Raw genomic sequence first — 24,803 nt, 5'->3', positions numbered from 1 at the left:
GTTTTGCTCCTTTACTTCCACCAGAAACTAACTGCCTTTTATCTTCCTGTTCACTTTAAAAAAGCTTGGGGCTGCCCCCCACTATTTTGCTCTTCTGGTTTGCTCTATTGGGCCAGATTTAATTAAAAAAAATGGAGAAGACTCCATGCTTCTGTCCACATCTACTCAGACTGTCCCTTTTTGATCAAATAGATAAAATTTATATAGTCTTCCCATAATTTATACTTATCCAGTGAAGGCATATTGCACTCTCTCTCTCTCTGATTGCCCAACCCAATTCCTCTTCCCTTGTGTCTTGCAATTGCAAAGGCTGCATTTTTAACCCATGGTGGTGACGTTACTGGATGTAGGCTGTTGCTACAACCTTAAAAATGTCTTTCCAGCATCAATCACAAACAAACCTGCTGCTGCTAGTATTGAGAGGCTTTGTGGATCTTTTCCATCTATAACCAAGAGAGCGCCAAGAGACTGTAGCACGTCCATCAGAATGGGGATATTGCATGTCATAAGGAAACATTTCAGCCAGGACTAGAGCTAGAAACCTTCTGACCTAGAGGTAACAGCTCCACCAATCAGCCAAAATGGAAGTTCCTGGTGGTTAATCAATAGAGTGGAATCCTCTAGACAAGAACATTGGCTGAGATAGTTCCTCACAATGAGGGCACCTGGACGTTTTCTAGAATGAGGGTGTTAACATGTATATAATAATATTAAGCACTGGTACTGTACTAGAGTACACTACGTTTTTCACAGAATGATTTTGAGTCACATCTGAAGAAAGAATCTATGAGGTCTTAAAAGCTCATGCATATCTTTTTTTCTTAGTCAAAGATTAGGTGTGCTAACCTACAAATATTTCAGTTTTTTCAGGGTTAAGATGGTGTCACAGCTCACTCTGACAAGGCCAGGAGGAGGCATTGTGCCTTGGAAACATAGAAACATAATGGTAGAAAAAGACATATGACTTATCTAGTCTGCCCATCTCTAGAATCCCTACCAGTCCTTCACAAATCCATTGTGCTTGGCCCATGCTTTCTTGATTCCAGATATTGTCCTTGTCTCTACCACCTCTACTGAGACTGTTCTATGCATCCACCACCCTCCCTGTAAATAAATATTTCCTTACATTTATTTTGAGTATAGCCCTTTTCAGCCTCATCCCATGACCCCTTGTCCAGAGCTCTTTTCCATTGAAATAGGCTGTATAACGTTTGTATAATGTCTGTATAATGTTTCCTCTATCCTGCTTTTCCTCTAGGGTATACATGTTAAGATCTGTAAGTTTGTCTCCATATGCTTTACAACAAAGACTAGTAACCATTTTAGTAACTAGCTTCTGGACCAGTTCCATCTGGTTTATATCTTTTTGAAGTCACCAGAATTGTCCACAGTATTCCCAATGAGGTCTCACCAGGGACTTATATACAGGGGCAATATCACCTCCATTTTTTTCTGCCAGGAATTTCTCTCCCTATTCACCCAAGCATCTTTCTGGCTTTTGCATCAACGTCTCCACCTGTTAGGTCTCCTTGAGATCAGACATCATGATCCCCAGATCCCACTCTTAATTCATGCATAGAAGAATTTCATCTCCTATACTGTGCTGCTCCCTTGAGTTTTTGCAGCCCAAATGCATGATCCTGTATTTTTTTTAGCATAAAATCTTAACTGCCAGACTCTAGATTATTCATCAAGTTTTGCTAGATCCCTCCTCAAGTTTTCCACAATTTTCTGGGTGTCTACCCTGTTGCAGATTTTGGTATCATCCAGAAAAGGACAAACCTTTCCTGATAGTTCTTCCGCAACATGTCTTACAAAATGTTGAAAAGAATTGGTCCAAGAACTGATCACTGTGGCACCCCACTAGTAATGTCCCTCTCCATAGAGTAAACTCCATTTACCACTACCCTTTGTCACCTCCTGCTCAACCAGTTTCTAATCCAGGCAGTCACTTTAGGGCCCATACCATATCTAAAATAAAGTGTTGCCCCCCTTTTTACCATATTATTGTTTCTTTCATTTGCATCTTTGTTCTCCTGACTATTTTCCCAGCTTCTCTTAGCTATTTAGAAAACCATAGTGGCTCTTTTTTCTCTTACTTGTATTTACTTTTCTAACAAAAAGCTTAGATGCCTTTTAATTTTCCCCACTGATCTTCTACTTCCTCTAGATTTTCTCATCCATCTAATGATTCCTTGAGGTACTTTCCCTATTTTAACAAAGCTAGCTTTCCTGAAGCCTAGTACCTTTCACCTTAAAATGAACCACCACTGCCTGTGCTCTAATGCTGAACTATGCCATCTGGTGAACACTGGATCCCAGATGATCATCCACTTCAACATCAGAAATATTGTCTCCATTGGTATGTCTCAGGCCCAGTATAGTTCCTTTCCATGTGGGTTCCATTACCGGTTGACAGAGTAGTTCTCCCTGCAGCAAATCCAAGATCCCCCTTGTTTCTACAACTAGGATATCACATTCAACATCAGGCAGATTGAAATCATCTAGCAATAAAGGCACCTCGACTTTCATTAAAATGTTGTGGATATTCACCATTAAATTTCTGTCCATTTCTTCTGCATGCAAAAGAGATTTCTAAATCACACCAATATAGATGCTTGTTCCATTCGTTCTTTTCAGATTATCCCATGGTACCTCTTCCTTACCTCATAAGCCCTGCAGTTCTGTTACTTTAATATACATTTTTTATACAAAGTGCCATGCCTCCCTCTTTTTCCATCCTTTCCTTCCTGGAACAGGTTGTAACCTGGAATAACTATATCCCATTTGTGGGTTTCCATGTACCATATATCCATGAGAGCTACTACATCCAAGTCAACCTCTTCCATGACTTTCATATCTTTGTTTCTCATATTATGGGCATTAGTATATATAGCTTTCCAGATTGTTCCCTCTTTCCCATTTCTATACATGTATTTAATGTTTTATTTATCTGAGGGCTTTTTTTTTTTACCATCACCAATGATCCTAGTTTAAAACCCTCCTCAGTAGGTTTGCCAGTTTGTTCTCAAAGACACTTCACCCCTTCTTCCATAGGTAGACCTGTGGAATGCAGTCCTTGGAATGCTATCCTATGATCCAGGAAGCTAAAACTCTCGTCGACACCATCTATCAATTATTCATTCCCATTCAGAATATGAGCTTCTCTGCCCAGGCCTTTATCCTTGACTGGGAGAATAGAGGAGAAAACCACTTCTGCACCTATCTGTTTCATCCTCTCCTCCTGAGCCATGAAATCACTTTTCATATGTTCCAGACCTAGCAGTATCATTTGTGCCAATATGAATGAGCCACTAGTCCCCTTGATGTCTTAGATTTTGGCACCTGAGAGACAGCACACTTCCCAAAACAGCATGTCTGATCAGCAGATGGATGCCTTTGTGCCAACCACCACTACCCTTCACTTCCTAGACACAGTGATTGCTGAGCCTGCAGTTTCGAGGCCCATGAGCTTAAGTTCATCCTCATCCTGGCTAGTGGAAGTCTTCTCTGTGCAATGCTTTATAATTGTTTATGTCCCTTATAATTCCAGAGCTAGGTTTAGTCACATCACAGCATGCCCACAGGAGTGCATTGGAGGCCACAAGTGACCCCGTGTATCTTGTTTGTAGGGAGTCCTCCCTCAGTGCACTGGGGCTGATTGCACCTCCATTGTCATATTCAAGCTTGTGAGGCATTAACAAAAGTGCTGATTATGCCACGAGGGATAGAAACACTCAAAAATATTTTTCTTGTGTGCTTCTGGGGTCTTTCTTTAACAACTAGTTCTTAATATTTTTCCATTACTTATACAATCAGTACAATCAAAAGGTAGGCACCTTGTGCCTACCTTTTGAAACAGGTGGAATATTTATTTTTTTATTTAAAAGATTTTTAATCCACCTATCCACAGTTCTGGGTGGGAACAATAAGACATTCATAATCACATAAAACCAATATAAGCAGAAAAAAATATAACATATGTTGCATACATCTATTCCGATATGATGTAAAAAGAGCAAGAGTAGATATAGTCTTTCATTAAGCATATTAGGTTAACCAATCTCCCAAACAGTCAAAGATGCACTAATTGCTGCACGGAGGGCCCTGGTGTTGGAAAAAGTAGTTAAGGTTAGAGCAGTTAATTGGTCTCAAGTGCTTGCTTTAAAAAAGGGCTTTATCTTGCTTCTGAAATGTACCTAAAGATGTTTCAGCTCTCAGAGTGTTGGGCAAAGCATTTCAAAGATGTGGGCCTAGTAACCCAAAAGTCCTAGAATGCATTTCTGCTAGTCAAATCTTGTAAATTATGACAGCCGATCTCAAAACTTGTAAATTTTAAGAACAGTAGATAATTAGTAGTATTGAAGGAGGCTAAAGATTATCCGAAAGCAACAAAATAACATTTCTGCCAGCATCAAAGCTCAAAAGAATTTGAGTGCTGTGAGAAGATTGGAAACCAAACTGATACTGATCTAACACATTGTTGCCTCCCAAAAAAATCCTTTCATGTCTTAACACTACACCCACAATAACTTTAGCCAAAAATGGTAGAGAGGAGACTGGACAAAGGTTTGTTAAAATAGATGGATCTAGATTCAAATTTTTCAGCATAGGCCGAACTGTTGCTCATTTCAATTGGGTCAGCAGGCGTTCTTTGGTAAGTAAAGCATTCACAGTAGCCATTACGTGGAATGAAGGGTCAGCAAACAAGCTGTAGATACTAGCTTTATGTTGAACTAACTTAACATATCTGTGACAAGCTTTCCAGCTGTTACAAATAGTCTAATATTGTCATGTAATAATGTAAGCATTACAGTAGCATGCGCTGAAGTTTTCATAGCTGCAATTGTCTGAGTGATCTCTGCAATAGTCACCAACTGTAATGATTCCCAATGAGGAAGGTATTTTCACCGATGGTATAATCAGGAGGTGTTATATTCTTTGCAAAATGCACATAAACAGTTATTTTATTGCGGCAAGCAGCTGCAAATTTATGAGAGGAGAATAACCTTCTTGACATAGCTGAGTCGGCACAGATAAGCCAACTCAACTTTGTTTCAATCCCACAGTTCTGATTCATGTCCTGCAGCTTTTATCACCACTCACTGCTTTTCAAGTATGTATTGATATCACGAGAAGGTGGCCATCCAGCCCTAGAGGTCAGACTATGATGCTGGGGAAAAAAAAAATCAGTTCTGTAAGCACCGTGATCTTAACATCCCTGTCCTTCTGTCCAGCCCCTTGGTATCCTGTCCATCCTGGAAGAGGAATGTATGTTTCCAAAGGCTACAGACTTCACCTTCAAGGCCAAGCTGTATGACAACCACCTGGGCAAGTCACCAAACTTCCAGAAGCCCAAACTAGATAAAAAGCGCAAATATGAGCCTCACTTTGAATTAGTCCATTATGCAGGAGTGGTAAGTCATGACACTTTCTCTTTTATATTTGTTTTTATTTTTTAGGGAGTACTTTTCACTATTGCAAAATCTGTAGGTTTTCTTTTGAAAATTGCTGAAGGAAAAGTACCTGCAGAAATTTGCACCTCCTTTTTTTGCAGATGCTTTTTCCCCTGAAAAACACCAGGCATAGTTTGGAAAATGCAAAACTCTACGTGTTGTTGCTTCCTCCAACCTAACCCCACCTCTAATACCACCTACTTTTCCTGTAGGGGAAAGTAAATACATTATTGATCCCCATGCTTTCAGGAGAGTGGGCAAATTTCAGATAGCCTTTCGGCTTTTGAAAATTGCCCTCTTAGGGGGGCAATTTTCAAAACCATGGATAGGTGAAAAGTCTGGGGCTACTTATTTTCTATTTTCAAATAGAAAGTATGCAAATAATTTCCCTTTGAAAGCTGTCCAAGGAAAACCTACCTGCATCTCTCTTTTTTTGCGGACACTGTTTCCAACCAAAACACATACAAAGTTTTGAAAATCCAAAATTACGTGTGCTGTTTTCTCCCTGATCTAACTCTGCCTTGAGTTCCCCATCCATACAATGGGGGTAAAAGTATGCATCCTGTGGCACAACACACTTACCTTTATCTACATACAGGATGGGCGATTTTCAAATAGCTGTTTTGGAGGCAGTAACCCAACCTACCCTCATTGCTGCTAAGTTCACGGGTACATTTTACATGTGGACTTTGCACCAGTTTTCAAAGGAAAAGTGTGCATTTACTTTCACTTTGAAAATTGTCTAAGGAAAAAATTACCCATAGAGATTTTTCACCTCTTTTTTTCTGTTGATACTTTTTCCAACTAAGGTTATGTGCACAGTTTTTAAGTCTATGTATGTAGAGGTCTATATTCAAAAGGATTTGTCTGGCTAAGTCCCAAACTTAACCGGACAAATCTGGCATTCCTCTCCCAACCAACTCAATTTTAGCCAGGGAAGTCATTATCCCGCTAAAACCTAGCTGGATAAAATAAAGGAGCGGCTGGAGCATTCTGGGGCGGAGCAATGTTATTCGACTAACTTAGTCAATATTCAGCTGTATCTGGCTAAGTTAGCAGGATAACTCTAGGACTGACTGCCTCAGTGCAGTCCTAAAGTTATTTGACCGCGTGTGGCTGGTAACTTGCAATTTAACTGGCCCTATTCTATAGCTTACCCGGCTGAAGTTAGCCAGATAAATTATCCAGAATATTAAGCGGCATAAGCATCCCACTGAACATCCACGATTAAAGTTGTTCAGCTGACTTTGGCCTGATAACTTTTAAACCTAACCAGCTATCAGGCCAATGCAATATTAGCTCACGTAAAACGGGCGCTCATCATGGAGCGCCCTCTTTCCTAAGGCATGCCCAGCCACCTCTCCTGGGCACACGATGCATTATTTAAATGAGGGGTTGCGATAAAAAGGAGGGCGCTGGGGAAAACTGTGTGTCCCTAAGTGCCTCATGAGCATCGGGCGCACAGGAGAGGTGGCTGTCAGTGCGGGCTGGGAAAAAGGACGCTCAATACGAGCATCCGTTTTCCCCCACCACCACCAGAACAAGATACCAGAACAAGATACACGGCCTGGACCATCTACCTTGTGCGTCTATCTTGGGTGCCCAGAATTTATTTTTTTTCCAAGACTTTTTTTTTTTTTTTTTACACATCAATCTGCTTTCTCTAATACCTCCCTCTAAGTATCGTGATGACACTAAGTGGAGGAATCACAGAAAGCAAGATTTTTTTTTGTTCTTATCAATGAGCCCCTGTGCGTGGCATAAAATTTGCCACCTTGCAATGGGTGCATTGGCCGCGTGGGAAACGTTTTGAATCACGGGGATTAGCTAATAGCGCTCATCTACATGGAATTTGCATGTGATGAACGCTATTAGCTACGTGCTCGATTGGCTGCGCGTGTTGGGCGCGCTAAGACCCATATTGCATCGGGGGTTATGGGCGCGCGTCCAAAACGCTTGTCCAATCGCGTGTTAAGCCAGCTGCAGGCCGCAGCACGCTGTATTGATTCGGCCTGTATGTTTGTTGTGAGCCAATTAGATTTAAAGTTATAGTCACAAGAAAAGAGCTGGTTAAGTGGCCACAGCAAAAGAATAAAAAGAAAGTGGAGTGGGCCTGACTGCCTGATCGCCCCCCCTCCCCCCATAGCAAGGCCAAGCTCGATCCTGGCAGCATGATGATGCCCCCCCTTCTCCAAGCTCTCCCAAAAGTGTAAAGCCTGCTGGCTATTCAGTGTCCCTTCCTGCCCCAGCCAAACCCCCCTGAACCTGTAAACATGACCAGGAGCGTGGAACTATCAGCTGGCTCCTGGTGCATCCAGAGTTGACAGAAATGCTGGACAATCCAGGCTTCGATCTGCTGAGAGTGTTTAGGGGGTTCAGCTGAGGTGGGAGGTATAGAGTACGGGGTAGAAACGAGAGGTGGAGGGGGTCATTTATAACTACCTGGGGGTGGGTGGGAGAAGGGGTGCTGATTAGCTAACAGGCTTTTAGAGTTGAAACTTTCATGGGTGGGGGGGCTTAGGATCAAGCCTGCAGACCCATACTTGGCCTGACTTGGGTAAGGGGTGGCTGATCAGGCAGCCAAGCCTGCTGCACTTCTTTTTCTTTTTTGCTGTGGCCACTTAACCGGTTAGATTCTTTTGAATATAAGGCTTTCTACAAACACAGCTTTAAAAGTTATCCGTCCAAATTTAGCCGGATAACTTTAACATTGATACTCAGTGGGATGTTTATGCTGCTGGATACTCCTGGGTAACTTACCCGGCTAACTTTAGCTGGATAAGGTATCCGCTTTAGGTTTTTTTTTAATATTGACCGCATAGGTTTTTTTCCCCAACCTAAATACATCCCAGAAATGCCTCCACTTCAATGTGTGTAAAGTACTTGGGCCTTTTGGAACTGCACAGATACTTTTACCCAAAACAGGGTGGGCAATTTTCAGACAGGCAGTTTACGTGGGTAAAATACTTTTTACCTGCAGCAATCCGTTTGAAAATTGATCTCATTGCCCAAGTAAATAGGCATTTTCCTAGATATACAGCTCTTGAAAACTCCCCTCTCTGTGTTCTTTATGAGTTTATTAGCTATCAAAGGTGGCCAGTGATAAAGTACAAGTGACTGCGGCAACATGAGCCTCTTCAGGGACCACTCCTGAGAGTGAGAAAAGGCTTGGATGCACTTCATGCCCACTGTGATCCCATAATTTGGGAACTAAATTAAAACCAGCAACTTTCCCATTGATCATAGGTCACCAAATAAATAACCAATGTTGATGGCTCTCTGTCACTATTGACCAGGGAGAAAGATGCACCAGTAATGCAGAGGTGAGACGTTCAGTACCTCTCTGCCCATCGGTTGAGCCTCCCATTCCTAGAGTGGCAGGCTTTGCATTTCTGTGCTCATCTCTTCGGCTCAGCCCTAGAGGTCAGAAGATCTTTGTTCTGAGCCATTCATTCCTAGCGTGGAAGGCTCTGTATCCCTGTGCCCATCTGTTAAACCATCCAGCCCTAGACGTCAAAAGCTCCAAGCCCTTGCTCCCATCTGCAAAGCCATCCAGCCCTAGAGGTTAGAGAGTCTATACCTGTGCCCATCTACTGAGTCATTCAATCCTAGGATGAATGGCTCTATATTCCTGCACCCATCTGCTAAGCTCTCCAGTCCTAGGATTGATTTTTATTCTTTATTTATTATTTTAATTATAGTTTGCTTTTTGGCACTTCAAAGCAGATTACATTCAGGTAATGTAGGATATTACCCTTATTGTTCTATCTTATGACAGGTCCCTTACAATATCATAGGATGGCTGGACAAGAACAAGGATCCTTTAAATGAAACTGTGGTGGCGATCTTCCAAAAATCTTCTAATAAGCTTCTGGGCAGCTTATATGAAAATTATGTGAGCTCCTATGCAGGTAAGGCCTAATTCAGCCCAGGATTCAGACTGCCCAAATATTTCAAATCAACTTATTCAAGAAAAGCCCCTGGAGATCCTACTTCCGCACCTTATAACGCTATTAGGGCAATGTCTGCAGGAAGCCAATCCTTTGTAAAACATATTGGAAAATTCTCTTTGATCAAGTGATCTCTTGTTTCAAAATTAGCCTTCCTCTCTTACCAGTACACATGCATGGTCCTTTCAATGTATGTAACACCTATAATACCAGGAAGCCTAATGTGAGGGACAAAGCTGTGAGTGCATGTCACACTCCCAAGGAAGACCATGGAAGAGGGCTGTGATTGCATGTCATACCCCCTGACACAATCCCAGAGAACCTCATGAAAGGAACGGAGCCATGACCGCATGTCATACATTCTACACAGATAGTCCTGAGAGAGAGAGAGAGCCATATCAGCCTCTCCTTCCTCCCCCCCCCCCCCCCCACACCCAGAATCCCAGGCAATTCCATGAAAGGATCAGAGTTGTGAGGCCCATGACTGAATATTACACTACTATGATTACTACTACTATTAAATGGGATTCTCTATGGACAGCAGGATGAATTAGCCATATTAAATACCCAATTTAATACCCTATTATTTCTATTAAACAGATATATCTATATCTATATATACAATCAAGCAAAAAGGATAGTAAGAATTTTTTTTTTATATAAATAGTTCCCACCTAATACCTAAGTATATAGTCACTCATGAGGGAACAAGTGATGCACAAATGAATATCTGTAATAGAAATTTTTTTTATTATAATTGTAACAAATCTCACAACATTAGTAAAAACAACATCCACCCACTAAAAATATTCATACAAAATTCCTAAATAACATTAATGTCCATGTAAATCTCAAAGAGTCATAAGCTCAGCAGCAAAGCGTCATTTCATATGTAACGATGGAGTAACGTGCTCCCATACGTGATTAGCGACAAGCAGTGCTTCCAAGCACATCAAACTTATTATTGATTGGAGAGACGTGATTGCTTTTCATAAAATAAATTCGTGGTGCAGAAAGAAACTTCAAAATATTCATCTGACTCCAATCACTGTTGTAATAGCAAAGAACCTTCAAATAAATCTTCTATCCACGACATGGAGGTCTCAATGTTTCGCCGTGTAACGGCTTCATCAGGGGGAGAGTGACAGCGGTTCAAATGCTAATATAAAAGTATCAACAACATAATGTCAGATGTGTAATATAGTAATATTACAACATATGTAAGGATCAAATGAAAGTACTTACATTATAGTCGCACCATATAAAAATTCAATATTTAATAATATAGAACTCAGAATGATTCACATTTCTAAAAACAAAAGAATTAGAACATCATAAATATATCATACGTGCTTCTGAAATAAATCAAATAAAGGATATTAAATGGGAAGAGAAATTAATATCCGCTCAGAGCTTACCCAAGCCTTCCAGCCATCGACACAAGCCTTAGGGCCCTGCCCCCGAGATTGCGTCAATTGCGCCATGGCAAGAGGGGCTCACGCTCACATCTTTCACAACACTCTGGTCCTTGAGAGCCACAAACAGGCCAGGTTTTCCAGATATCCACAATGAATACGATTGAGATAGATTTGCACACAATGCATGCAAATCTATCTCATGCATATTCATTGCAGATATCCTGAAAACCAGGCCTGTATGTGGCTCTTGAGGACTGGAGTTGGCTACCCATGTGCTAGAGAGTATGAGAATACTCTTGGGTAAGCTCTGAGCGGATATTGATTTCTCTTCCCATTTAATATCCTTTATTTGATTTATTTCAGAAGCACTTATGATATATTTATGATGTTCTAATTCCTTTTTTTTTAGAAATGTGAATCATTCTGAGTTCTATATTATTAAATATTGAATTTTTATATGGTGCGACTATAATGTAAGTACTTTCATTTGATCCTTACATATGTTGTAATATTACTATATTACACATCTGACATTATGTTGTTGATACTTTTATATTAGCATTTGAACCGCTGTCCCTCTCCCCCTGATGAAGCCGCTAAACAGCGAAACATTGAGACCTCCATGTTATGGATAGAAGATTTATTTGAAGGTTCTTTGCTATTACAACAGTGATTGGAGTCAGATGAATATTTTGAAGTTTCTTTCTGCACCACGAATTTATTTTATGAAAAGCAATTACGTCTCTCCAATCAATAATAAGTTTGATGTGCTTGGAAGCACTGCTTGTCGCTAATCACGTATGGGAGCACGTTACTCCATCGTTACATATGAAATGACACTTTGCTGCTGAGCTTATGACTCTTTGAGATTTACATGGACATTAATCTTATTTAGGAATTTTGTATGAATATTTTAGTGGGTGGATGTTTTTACTAATGTTGTGAGATTTGTTACAATTATAATTTAAAAAATGTTTCTATTACAGATATTCATATGTGCATCATTTGTTCCCTCATGAGTGACTATATACTATATATATATCTTTATATATATACTACTACAAGATATGTGCAGTTGTTTTCTTCATTTTATTAGTAGTAACTCACAAGTTCCTTCCAGGGAAGTATTTCTAATTTGTTTTGTAAAGTTACTTTAAAAAAATAAATAAATAAAGGAAATTACGAGGAACATTAGGAGGTCAGTTGGCTCTTTGATTTTTGAACCCTTCAGCTTCAGTTTAAGTCTTTTCCTGGTCAGGGAGGAGAGTGGTAAACCGCAGCTGTTTTGCCTTTATTTTCTTTCTGGGGGTTTCTTCACGGCGGTGCACTGCAGAATGTGTGGGGGCTGCCGTGGCACTGCTATTGTGTCTGGGGTTTGCTGTACTTGCTTGCAGGCAGATTCCTTGTCAGTTACTACAACCTCGGGGATGCCTCTTCGGCAGCAGTTTTGTCTCAAGTGAGGTCAGCAGAACTTAATAAGGCAGCAGAGTTTGTTGCTGAAGAAAGTCCCTTGAGGGCTCGCTGTTTATCTAAATTCATGGTGGCAGCCTTTTCATCTACCCCAGGAACTAGTGATTCCTTTGAAGAGCCTCCTACTCTTTTTCCAGTGGAGTCCAATGTTAGTAAGCCTCAAGGAAAAAAGAGCCTGGGCAAAAAAGATGTTCTTTGGTCGTTTCAGGCCTCCTCTTCTTCCTTTTCCCATGAATTTGTTTTTCTAAAGCATGAGGTGTTTGCATGAAACAAGAGGCCGCTCGGGGAGTTCCCTTAGATTGGAATTAGGGGAAAAGGGAACTTTGAGGCAAGATTTTTCAAAGAAGCCCAGATTGGAACCAGAAGAAGTTCTGCATAAGATTTTGATTAATTCAGAGGCTGAATCTGAGGAGGACCTTATGGGAAATCATAGTGATTTAGAAGATGAGCCCCTGGAGAAGGATGGGCTTCCTCCAGCTAAGGGGCAATCTCCGTATTGTTAGATTGTTTAGGAGAGATGAACTTCCTTATATTCTATCTCAAGCCATTACTGAATTGGATATTAAGGATATTCCTCTGGAGCCTGCTGTAGAAGGGGAGGACCCTATATTGGAGAGTCTTTGAAGATCTGCTAAGACATTTCCTTTTCACATGATGGTGAAAGCTCTGGTGATGGCTTAATGGGATTTGCTAGAAGCTGGCTTATGGGTTGGCAGCCCCTTGCCATCCAAGGTATTGGACCTACTGATATATCCTAAGGTAGATACATTAGTGTGCATGGTCATGAAGAATACAGCTATTCCTGTGGATGGGAGCACTGCCTTAAAGTTTGCTTTAGATAGGAAGATTGAGGTTATCCTCAAAGATTTTAGAGATCTCAGTGTGCTGCGGTTATCAGTAGTTTTATGTCATGGGCACATTTGCATTAGGTACAGCAAATTCCTGTTGATAGCTCTTTGGAAGGGTTTACAGTAAGAGAAGCAGAAAGACTAGAGGTTGGTGTTGCCTATGTGGCTGATGCTCTTTATGAACGCATTCGAACATCGACTAGAGGCATGGCAATGTTGGTGGCAGCCTCATCTATTGAGTAAATTAAAAGATAATTTACTTCATCTGTTGAGTAAATTACCTTTTAAGGGAAAATTACACTTTGGTGATGATCTTGAGAAATTGATGAAGCATTATGGAGACAATAATAGCTAGATTCATCAAAACGTGTTAATAATATCTACAAGGCCCTCATAGTATTTAAGTATTTATATCTCTATAGGAGGGCCATCTAAAAGGTCGAGGTGAGGTGTTGGTGATGGATAGGGGCCAGTTTTGCATGTAGAAAGAGATGTACGAACAGGACAGTACACCTTGGTGAGGATTTGACGTCATTTGAAGTGAGGAAAATCTCACAAAAATTAAATTTTGTACTATGTTATCTCACCCTAGCTTGATGTTACCCTGTTATAGAGTCTATCAAGCCAGGGTGAGAGAACATAGTAGAAATGTAATCTTTGGGAGACTTTCCTCATGCCAAATGATGTCAAATCTTCACCAAGGTGTACTGGGCTGTTCGTACAACTCACTCTACATGCGAAACTGGCCCCTAAACCCTAACCACCATCAACACCTCACCTCGACCTATTAGATGGCCCTCCTATAGAGATATAAATAGGTGCACACAGTGAGGCCCTCCCCAAGGTTCTCTCTCTCTCTGCCCAGAAATGGCCAAATGCAATTCCAAAAATTTATCATGAATTGCGTTATGGCCATATCACACAGCCTAATGCCAGGAAAAAAAGGTGTAGTTATTTCTGGCATTAAAACTGTGCAATAATACCTCTCATTTAACTAAATCCCGCTCCTCCAAAAAAATTGTATTTGTGCCATGTATTATGAACAATAACACATTTTGATGAATGACCCGGTAAGTCCCTTAAGTTACCTGAAGACAGGCCTAGGGGGACCCTGAAGGGGGGGGAGGGCACTAGTAAACTCAAGTTTAGAGAGGAGAGAAGATATCATCCAGGTAAATCGTAAACTTTTCAAAAGGGTTATCTTAGTGGTAGGTCACAGTCCTTTCATATAGGATCAAGAGTCTCTGGGGACAAATACGTTTCTGTACTGGGTGTCCCAAAAGTCCCCAATGAGAATCTAGAGGCTCACTCCCCTTTTACACATATAGAAGGACATTTGTCTCAATTTTTCAGGTAGTGGGGCCATATAATGATGGAACAGTAGTTTCTTTCTATAATAGAAGATGGTTACAACTTAGAATTTGCCCCTCATCTGAAGGCGGCTTTTGTAGAGTCCTCTTATTCCTCTGTGAGAAAGAAAGGAGGAGTAAGTGCAACACTGGATCATCTTCTCGAATTAGCAGCAGTTGTTCCTTTTCTGAGAGAAGAATGGGGTCAAGGCAAATATCCATATACTACAATAAAAAACAGAAATGAATGGAAATGAACATTTTTGTCATTTTTGGTGGTGCCTGTCATTTGTTTTGGGAGACCACAAATAAAACAAAACAGGCCTTATTCATCCCATTTAATTCATTTGCTTCAAATGAATGCAGATCCCTTATGATTTTTGTGAGCTTAAGTACCTGACCTGGAAGCTCATATTTTTCGTGGCTGTCACTTCGGCCCATAGAGTCAATGAGTTCTAGGCCCTAGTGACTTATCCATCTTATACCAAATTGTTTCACAATAGGGTGGTTCTGCATACACATCTTAAGTTCCTACTTAAGGTAATTTCAGACTTTTACCTTTGTCCTTCCAACATTCTTTGCCAGACCACATGTCCACACCGATGAACAAGTGCTACACAGTTTGGACTGCAAGAGAGCCTTGGTCTTTTGTCTGGAGTAGACTGAAGCCCTTAAAAAGTCCACCCAACCTTTTGCTTCTTTTAGTACCAACAAACCTGGAAATGTGGTTGGCAAGTGCACTCTTTTGAAATGGTTAGCAGGTTGCATTTCCTACTGCTATGCCCAGGCAGGTCTGAATTTGGTGGATCACATCAAGGCTCATAGTGTCAGAATCGTGGCAGCATTATGTAATGTTAGGTTAGAGGGTAAATGTAATGTTAGGTTAGAGGGTAATATGTAATGTTAGGTTAGAGGGTAAATGTAATGTTAGGTTAGAGGGTAAGACATATTCCTTTGTAGATCCGGTGGGTCTTAAAGATCTCCTCGAAGGAAAATAGACCGGCATTAGAGAAAATTGGGTCCTAAATGTGATAATACTTGAAAGATAGTTTCTTTCTTTCCTTTTCCTTTTTAACCGTTCAGAGATAAGTAAGGATTTCACTTATTTACCTAAATATAATCATGTAAGTTAACTGCTGGATGAGATGATGTTATTCCTTAATGTGGATTTATATTTGAGAATTTACCAAATCAACAGTTAACAAATATGATATAAATTTTCTTGTATAAATGTTGTTTATTGTAATAATTTGAAAGCAATAAATAAAGAATTAAAAAAAAAAAAGGATCGTGGCAGCATTGGTAGCCCACCTGTGAGATTTTCTTCTTTCTGGTACTGGTTTGGCCCAATCTAGTTGCTAAGGGTCAGAAGCAGGTGTGTATAGTAGGAATTCCCACACCTCCAGAAGAAACATTTACTGTGAAGCAGAAATTATTCAGCATGCTTCAGTGGCAGCAACTTTGGAAACTAGGATAGAAAAACAAACATTATATATATATTGTTACATGGTTTTGTACATCGGAATTATGTTGGAGTAACCAGCACAAAAAAAAAAAAAAAAAGGAGGAAGTTGGAGATGACTCACTAGTACAGGTTACATTCTATCTACCTCGATCACCTCTTCTATCACCTCTTCCCATGCAGGGTCAGATGACACAGCTGGAGAATGTTAACTCCTTGCTGTCTAGTCTGGAGGATCACCGTTTGCTATCAGTTCTCCAACAAGATTGTCCTCCATGGAGAAGATCTGTATGGGTGCAATGTGGAATTCTTGCCACACATTCACGTTGCACTATTGCTTGGACAAGGGCTCCTGACATGACATTAGGTTTGGCCAGTTTGTCCTGAGGAATCTCTTTGAGGTGTAGAACCCAACTCCAGCCCCCCCACCCCCACCCCAGGGTCCATTAATTTGGTTCCAGGCTGCCCCTATAGAAAAAATATAGATAATACAAAAAATGGCTGTTGCCACCAAAAATAGTTTTTGCCCATTGGCACTGTTTTAGGCTTTCCCCTTCTTTCATTCAGGGCAGTCTGTAGCTAGGAATTCCCCATGTGTAAGGACTGCCATCTTGCTTGTCCTCAGAGAAAGCAGATTTGCTTTCTTGTAACAAGTGTTTTCCGAGGACAGCAGGATATCAGTCCTCACAAAACCTGCTCACTTTCCCTTGGAGTTGGTTTCTCCAAATCTAGGCTAATCTGAAGGGGCCCCTGTGTGGATATATGGTAGTACAGCTTGTTGCTCATGCCCAGGAGGGCATGTTTAAAGTTTTTAAAAGTTTTTTTAAATCAAATTTCTAGGCAGGCTCTAACTGATGATGTCACCCATGTGTGAGAACTGCCATCCTGCTGTCCTCAGAGTACACCTGTTACAGATAAGCAACTTTGCTTTACCATCAGAACTGGTGAGACTTCCAAGTCTCTTAGCAGAGTACACTAATAAAACAGGAATGTATGTGGTAATTATGCCAACCTTATTATTTGGCCAACTGTTCTAATTATGTTTAGTCAGGTTTAGCAGTAATCCAACAGTATTGATGTACTGGTGCATTTTATTTAGTTTTAATGTTTAATTTTTTATTTGATTTGGTTTCATTGTTTTTATTTATTCTTTTATGTTATATTTTTATTGATTGTTGGTTAGTATGTGTAATGTTTTTGTGATTTTATGTTTGCTTAATTTATTATATTATTGACCAATCGTGTTATACAATATTATGAATGTACTATGCACACTGCCTAGGAAATCTTGATAGGCAATTTATAAATTCAATAAATAAATAAATAGGCCTTATCAATTCTTTTTTAAAAAATGCATATATCTATCTTTGGGGTGGATGTTGGGATATCACAGTTTGTCTCTAGACATGGAACAAAAGTCAAGTGGAAATTTCTTGTTTTTATTGTAGCGGGTGAACCGTCCAAGACTGGAGTCAAAGAGAAGCGCAAGAAGGCAGCTTCATTCCAAACTGTATCTCAGCTTCACAAGGTGAGAAAGAGCAGAGACAGCAACGGTAATAAAACACTTCAATAAATGATAAGCTGCACAGAGGGAGAGAGAGAGAGACAGAGCAGAGAAAGAGTGTGCACAGAGAGCAGAGAGAGAAGAGAGACAGAGTGTGAGAGTCAGAGCAGAGGGAAAGAGAACAAGAAAGAGCAGTGACGCCATAGTTAAAGCAGAGACTGCTCAGAGAGAGAGAGAGCAGAGATTACTCAAATAGATTATAGACAGTGGACACTGAAGAACTCTGGTTGTGGAACTCTGACCTCAAGAGCAGTAAAATATGACCTCTGTGTAAAGTATCTCTGCAGTTTTAATGACACAAACATCTACACAACTGAGTAGTCCCTATGGCTGCCTCTTAACTGCTACACATATTATGTTAGAACTCACAGCAACTTCCACAGCAGAACAAGATTACACTACCACTGATATTTGTTTAAATCTCCCTGTAGGAAGCAATTTCAGGACTCCTACTTAGTCATTGTTTATCTTAGGGTAAAAGGGGAAGTGGGCGTGGTGTCTTAGGTTTTCCACCAATGAGAGAGAGAGAGGTAGGCTGATGATGTCACAGCTTCCCCTCCAATGAGAAACAGGTAGGTCGGTGATGTTGCAACTTCCCCTCCAAGGAGAGAGAGGCAGTTAAGACTTGCAGTGATGTTTAGATAAATTATTACATGAACATCACTTTAAGTCTGTGCTGCTTCTCGCTTGCTCTCACCCTCTGTGCTGAGAAGAGGATCCTCACATCGCAAGGAGCGAGAACTGAGGGAGTGTCGCACAAAAACATTTATTCCAGGGTTAATGTCTGGAAACAGTGAGGGCTAGTGAGTATACAGTTCCAGTGCTGCTCCATGCCCCACGGCCTTACAACGTTTTTATTCTCCAAAGTGTTCAACCAATCTCTGCTCCCACCCTTCCCTGGAAGAACCCAGAGCCTGCACTTGGTCTCCTTCCCATAGAGTTACCACCTAATGCAGGTCCTGGTGATGCCCCACTGCGTGCATAGATTTGTAGTTCTGATATTCTTAGGCAAATCAAAAGGAAAATCAGAACTACAAATCCATGCATGCAATGAGGCAAAACCAGCCTGCTCAATTGACCTGGGAAAAGGCAGCAAGCCCTAGCTTCCCCCCATCCTGGCAGAGCGCAGAGAACACATTCACCCAGCCTCCTCCCCCACTTCACCCTGGTAGACCGCAGAGCCCAAACTAACCCAGTCTTCTGCCCCTGACCCTGACAGTGCCCGAACACACGCTCACCCAACAACTTCTTCTCCTCCTACCCAGCTTGGAGCGCACACACACACACCAGTCAGAAAACAATTAACATTTCAGGAAATTTAAGTCTATATTGCACATGAAAAAAAGAATGGAGGAATTCAGGAGGAATGGGATTTACTTTTGTTAAAATGAAGTCCTGCAGCTCCAAAATATCTCTCTATCACTTGAGATGATAAGGAATATCCTGGAGCTACAAGTAATAGAGCACTTGATTTGGATTTGATTACTCACCTTTCCAAAGCCAAGCTCAAGGCAAGTTACAACAGATAAACCCCTAACCTAAAGGGCTTAAAAACTAAGGACCTGGTTTATTAAGCATTTTTCCCATAGACATGGAATGGGAGAAAAGCTTTTGTCAATTAGGCCCTAAGCTTATAAATGAAGCTGTGGTTCATAAGGTGATTTAGAGCATCAATAAGAGAAACAGGTTTTTTAACCCTGGCTTCCCTGGTTCTTAGTCTGCTGTTCTCCTAAGCTACTCCTCCTCCAATGATAGCCTAAACTAGGCTCCCAGACCAAGAGCAGAAGGTTTGGCACTAGTGCCATGAATCGAACTGGGGCAGGCAGCCTACAATGTTCTAACTCAAAATATTCAAACTGCAGGAAAATCTGAACAAGCTGATGACCAACTTGCGCTCCACTCAGCCTCATTTTGTGCGCTGTATCATCCCCAACGAGACCAAAACCCCAGGTACAGTACATCCTGAATGCCTCTATCAGGCCAACAAATAGATATATATTTATTGGTGTGTATTAATCAATATAATGTGTGCTATAATCAGGACAATAGCCATCAACATTATAGCAGGACCAGTACAAGGTGTGTATGAATCTCAGTGCAATATACATTATGGGGGCAACTGTCAGACTTCCTGTAGAGCTTATGAAGTACCCATGGACCTGCAAGTTCATTTTCAAAGGGAGTTTGAATTTACCTGGCATGCACACCGTAGGTCCAAAGTACTCGCGTATTTTGTACGTGCATTACAGCTGGCTAAAAGTAAGTGCCAAAATGTGTGCGGCATGATTTTCCTTCTCCAACTAACCCCATATAAAACAATGCATATACTTTTACCTGCTCTGGGTGGAGGGCAATTTTCAAAAAAGCAGGTTTTGTGTGGGTAAATGTATTTACCCACTTAAAGCCTTTGAGAATTGCCCTCTCCTTGTATACATTAGCAAGGCAACATATGGTAGTGGATACCGTATCCCATGTTGCAAATACACAATATAGGGCAAATTTTCAGTAAGGCCCTAACTGCAACATTACTTGCCTATTGCATATTTAAAAACCCAGACTGAACACAGCAATTTTTAAATGCAAGGAACCTGCGAACATTGACTTTGAAAATTGGGTTTTTATGCAGGTAGATGTACATGCATTCATTTAGGTAATGTAAAATTTGATGTGTCAGAGGCATGCTGTCTATGCACATATCTTTTGAAAATGTAAGGTATGTTCGTACATCTAATACATGCCTATGAAACGTTTGTGCACGTTATGAAAGAATGTGCATAGTTTTGGGAGGCTTGAAGTCTGCTTAGGCGCATGGCTTACTTCTATGAGCCAAGTTCACTATGAAAGAAATTTCCAGAAAACACTGAGTGGATAACTTATCTGGCTAAAGTTAGCCAAATAAGTTATCCTGGATATTCAACTGGATAAGCGTCCTGCTAAATATCCCTGAATATAGTTATCTCGTTAACTTTAGCCGGATAACTTTAAACCTAACTGTCAATCTGAGTATCGCTGTTTAGGTTTAAAGTTATCCAACTAAAGTTAGCCAGATAACTTTAGGTTAACTGGCTATATTCCAAGGAATATAGTCATTTGAGTAGCAATATTGTTTCAAAAAAAATGTGTCATTTGGCCTGGCAGCCCAACTCCACATACCCCATCACAATGTCCAAAAAATGGGCCCTGCCAGGCCAAGACCCCCACCCCTAGGATTGCCAGTTGGCTCCAGATTTTCAGGACAGGTTGATCCAGTCCTGGTTTTACCCCATTGCATGCTGGGGACTTATTCTGATTTCCCTATTGCATTCCCTAAGAAAAGCAAGACTATAAGTACCTGCATGCAGTGGAGTAACACCAGGAATGGATTAACCTGTCCTGAAAATCTGGAGTCAGTTGGCAACCCTAACCCACCCCATCAAACTCCTTCAAACAAACTTAAAATTAGAAATAATCTAGGTCTGCTCACTGCCCACCCTGCCTACAGGTTGCCAAAATCAAATAGCAATGGCTCCTCCTCTACCACTCTCCCCACCCCATGCCTTACTAAATCAGTTTCAGCCACTGAAATCATTGTCTGCTCATGCCACTCCCAGCGGCTTCCAGCAGGATCCTGGGATCCAGCAGCCTAAATGGATTTGGAAAGGTACTGGATGGGTAGGAGGAGTAGAATTGGAATGGGTGTAGGAGGGAGGTAGTGGAAGGGAGCAAGGTGGCATTGATTTTTGATTTTGGCTAACTGGAAAGGAGGGGATGAGTAGATCCAGACTATTTCTAATTTCAAGTTTGCTTGGAGGGGTGGAGGGCTTGGCCTGGCACAGCTCATTTTTCGGATATTGTAGTAAGGAACAGGGAACAAAAGTACGTTATACGATTTATTTTAAAGCTGCTGATTGTTAGTCTCAGGGAGTGTCTCTTGTTTTAGTATAAAAAAATGTCCTTTATTTACCCATTCCCCCCGCCACTCATGGTTTTATAAATTTCTATCATGTCCCCTCTTAGTCATTTTTATCCAAGCTGAAGAGCCCTCACCTGCTCAGCCTTTCTTCATCGGAGAGAGGTCCCATCTCCTTTATCATGTTTATTGCCCTCCTTTGCGTCTTATTTAGTTCCACTGTGTCTATTACGAGATGGGGCAACCAGAACTGCACACAATACTCAAGGTGCAGTTGCAACATCGATCGATATAGAGGCAGTATAATATTTTCTGTTTTAATTTCCATTTCTTTTCAGATTTACCACTATAAATATAATATGTAATGAACAGTGTAGCAAGTATTTACAGTAGAGCCCCATGTCTGTAAATATATAGTTTTCTTTGTGTACATATAAGGTAGTGCATACATACTGCTGATTGCTGTGTCTGACTATCTGCATACTTAGGTGTAATGGATCCTTTTATGGTGCTGCACCAGCTGCGCTGTAATGGGGTACTGGAGGGCATCAGAATCTGTCGGAAGGGGTTTCCCAACAGACTGCTTTATGCGGACTTCAAGCAACGGTAAGTCATGGACTGTCCTCATGATCTGCAGTGGCAGACATTTATACCAACACTCATGCTGCCATAAGAATATTAACTCCAGAAGAATGGTTTAATGGGTAAACTCAAAGAAGAATAGTAAAAATTAAAGGTGAGAATAGATTTAGTGAACAAAAGAAGTTGCCATGTTGGGTCAGACCCAGGGTCCATCAAGCCTAGCATCCTGTTTTCAACAGAGGCCAATGCACGATGCAAGTACCTGGAAAGTACCCAATCATTAAATAGATCCCATGGTACTAATGCCGGGAATTCAAGAGCTTACTTATGCTTTGAGTGAAAAAGAATTTTTTTCAATTTGTTTTAAATATGCTGCATGCTAAGTTCATGGCAGATATCTTAAACAAATAGTTTACCTGATATTTGCACTAGAATGAAAGGGTGTTGGAACAAAGGCAAAAGGCTAGGACATAAAGGACTGCAGCGTGGACAAATTCTGAATTGCAGAAGAGACATTATTCAAAGTATTTGCACAACTGAAAGTAGACAAGGCTACAGGACCTGAAGGGATATTATCCCAGAATACTGAAGCAGCAAAAGGAGGCATTGTCTGTAGTCCTCTGTTCAGTTTATCACTTAAAACAGGAGAGGTTTAAAGAGACTGGAGAAAAGCAAATTTAGTATCACTTTGCAAACGTGGAAACAAGGAGAAAGTGAAAATCTAAAGACCTTTTAGTTTGGCATCAGTGACCTTAGCAGATCCAGGGGTGCAATATATGTGTTCCACCTGGATTTCAGCAAAACCTGTGATACTGTTCTACACAGAAGACTGAGGAACTAGGGAGCCAGTCTGGGAGTTAGAATTCAAATTATAAACTGGATAAGAAGTTGGTTGTGCAACAGGACACTTTTTCTGTACACTTTCCCTGTGCCGGCCGAAATTAACTTCTGCCTTTGGGCAGGTATTAATTTCTGAAAGTAAAATGTGGGGCTTCGCTGCACATTTTACTTTCTGTATCGCGCGGGAATAACTAATAGGCCCATCAACATGCATTTGCATGTGGCCAAAAGGGGGCTAAAGGTGCGCTCGGCCGAGCACACCATACTGAATCGGCCCGATTGAAAGCTAGCCGGATTTGTAACTTAGCCAGGTATAACTTATCCAGCTAACTTACATGGGATATTCAGCAGCATGGCTATAAGAACATAAGAAATTGCCATGCTGGGTCATACCAAGGGTCCATCAAGCCCAGTATCCTGTTTCCAACAGAGGCCAAACAGGCCACAAGAACCTGGCAAGTACCCAATCACCAAGAAGATCCCATGCTACTGATGCCAGTAATAGCAGAGGCCATTTCCTAAGTCAACTTGATTAATAGCAGTTAATGGACTTCTCCTCCAAGAACTTATCCAAACCTTTTTTGAACCCAGCTACACTAACTGCACTAACCACATCCTCTGGCAACAAATTCCAGAGCTTAATTGTGCGTTGAGTGAAAAAGAATTTTCTCTGATTAGTCTTAAATGTGCTACTTGCTAACTTCATGGAGTGCCCCCTACTCCTTATATTATCCGAAAGTGTAAATAACCAATTCCCATCTACTCGTTCAAGATATTTTAAAGACCTCTATCATATACCCTGTCAGCTGTCTCTTCTCCAAGCTGAACAGCCCTAACCTCTTCAGCCTTTCCTCATAGGGGAGCTGTTCCATCCCAAAGAAGGGCAACTAAATGATAAAGAGGATGGCTGGGGTTTGGTATTCTATTTTTGTTGTTATCTAGTTTTTATACTATAGTGTTCTGTTTTTTTTGTATTTTATTATGTATGTACTGTATGTAAACCATTTTAATTAATTTTTATATTGTAAAAGCGGATTATAAATATTTTTAAATAAATACATAGATTTAATATGCACATAGCATCACTTCCATTTGAAGAGACCCCACCAACAGCAGGTAAAACCTTTTAGGCTGCCATAGATACTCTTGCAAGTCTGAACTGCCACATTTCTGTGCAGGTATCGCATCTTGAACCCCGCTGCCATACCTGATGACAAGTTTGTTGACAGCAGAAAAGCCACAGAGAAGTTGCTGGGCTCCTTGGACATTGATCATACGCAGTACAAATTTGGACACACCAAGGTATAGGAAGACTATTTATTGTCTCTAAAAATGAGAGAGAGGGAAATGGTTAAACATTTTTAATAACATAGCATCTTCTCATCTTTTCCACTTCCCAACCATGTCATCCATCTCTGAATCACGGCAGTCACCTCATACCACTCCACTCACCTCTCTACTAGACTGCCCGCTTCTATCTTTTGTTCTCCAGCTTTTGACAATGTCATCCAATCTCCTACCACACCATCTGCCTCCCTGCCAGGACACTTACCTTCTTACTATGTCCATTTCCAAACCCCATCTTGTTTATTTATTTGTTTTATCTCTCCCTTCACATGTAAAGCTCTAAGCGAGGTACATCAAAAAGGATAATATAAAACCAACAATACACCTCACAAACCCCCTTCTACCTCTTTACCATGACCTGCCCCTCCTAATCACATCTTGAATCTTATGCAACTGCACCATTCTCCTCCTAACCATATTCTGTATCTCCTAAATACATTCTGTATCTCCTAAATACATTTTGCACCTCCTATATACATGCTGCACTTAGTAATTATGTCAACCATCTCCTCTCTCTTGACCTGTACTTCGTAACTGTATTGTCCACCTTTTATCCAAGTCTTGTTCTTTGTAACACCATAATCCATCCCCAGAGCCTCCTAATTACATCTTGCATCCAAGTCAACTC

General features: G+C 40.8%; 1 protein-coding gene across 1 annotated transcript in view; it reads left to right on the top strand.

The window, feature by feature from the left end:
* MYH7B (myosin heavy chain 7B) overlaps positions 1–24,803 on the top strand; it is a 138,431-nt gene that overhangs the window by 68,023 nt on the left and 45,605 nt on the right. The window contains exons 17-22 of the mRNA XM_029614647.1: positions 5,238–5,417; positions 9,235–9,367; positions 17,402–17,481; positions 19,380–19,467; positions 21,895–22,012; positions 24,007–24,130. Coding sequence (XP_029470507.1) covers positions 5,238–5,417; positions 9,235–9,367; positions 17,402–17,481; positions 19,380–19,467; positions 21,895–22,012; positions 24,007–24,130 — 723 coding nt within the window. The remainder of the gene's footprint in view (positions 1–5,237; positions 5,418–9,234; positions 9,368–17,401; positions 17,482–19,379; positions 19,468–21,894; positions 22,013–24,006; positions 24,131–24,803) is intronic.

The sequence above is a fragment of the Rhinatrema bivittatum genome, chromosome 8 (assembly GCF_901001135.1).
Source record: "Rhinatrema bivittatum chromosome 8, aRhiBiv1.1, whole genome shotgun sequence".
NCBI classification, from domain to species: domain Eukaryota; kingdom Metazoa; phylum Chordata; class Amphibia; order Gymnophiona; family Rhinatrematidae; genus Rhinatrema; species Rhinatrema bivittatum.
The sequence above is the reverse complement of the archived record's forward strand: the minus strand, read 5'-3'. Positions and strand labels throughout refer to the sequence as shown.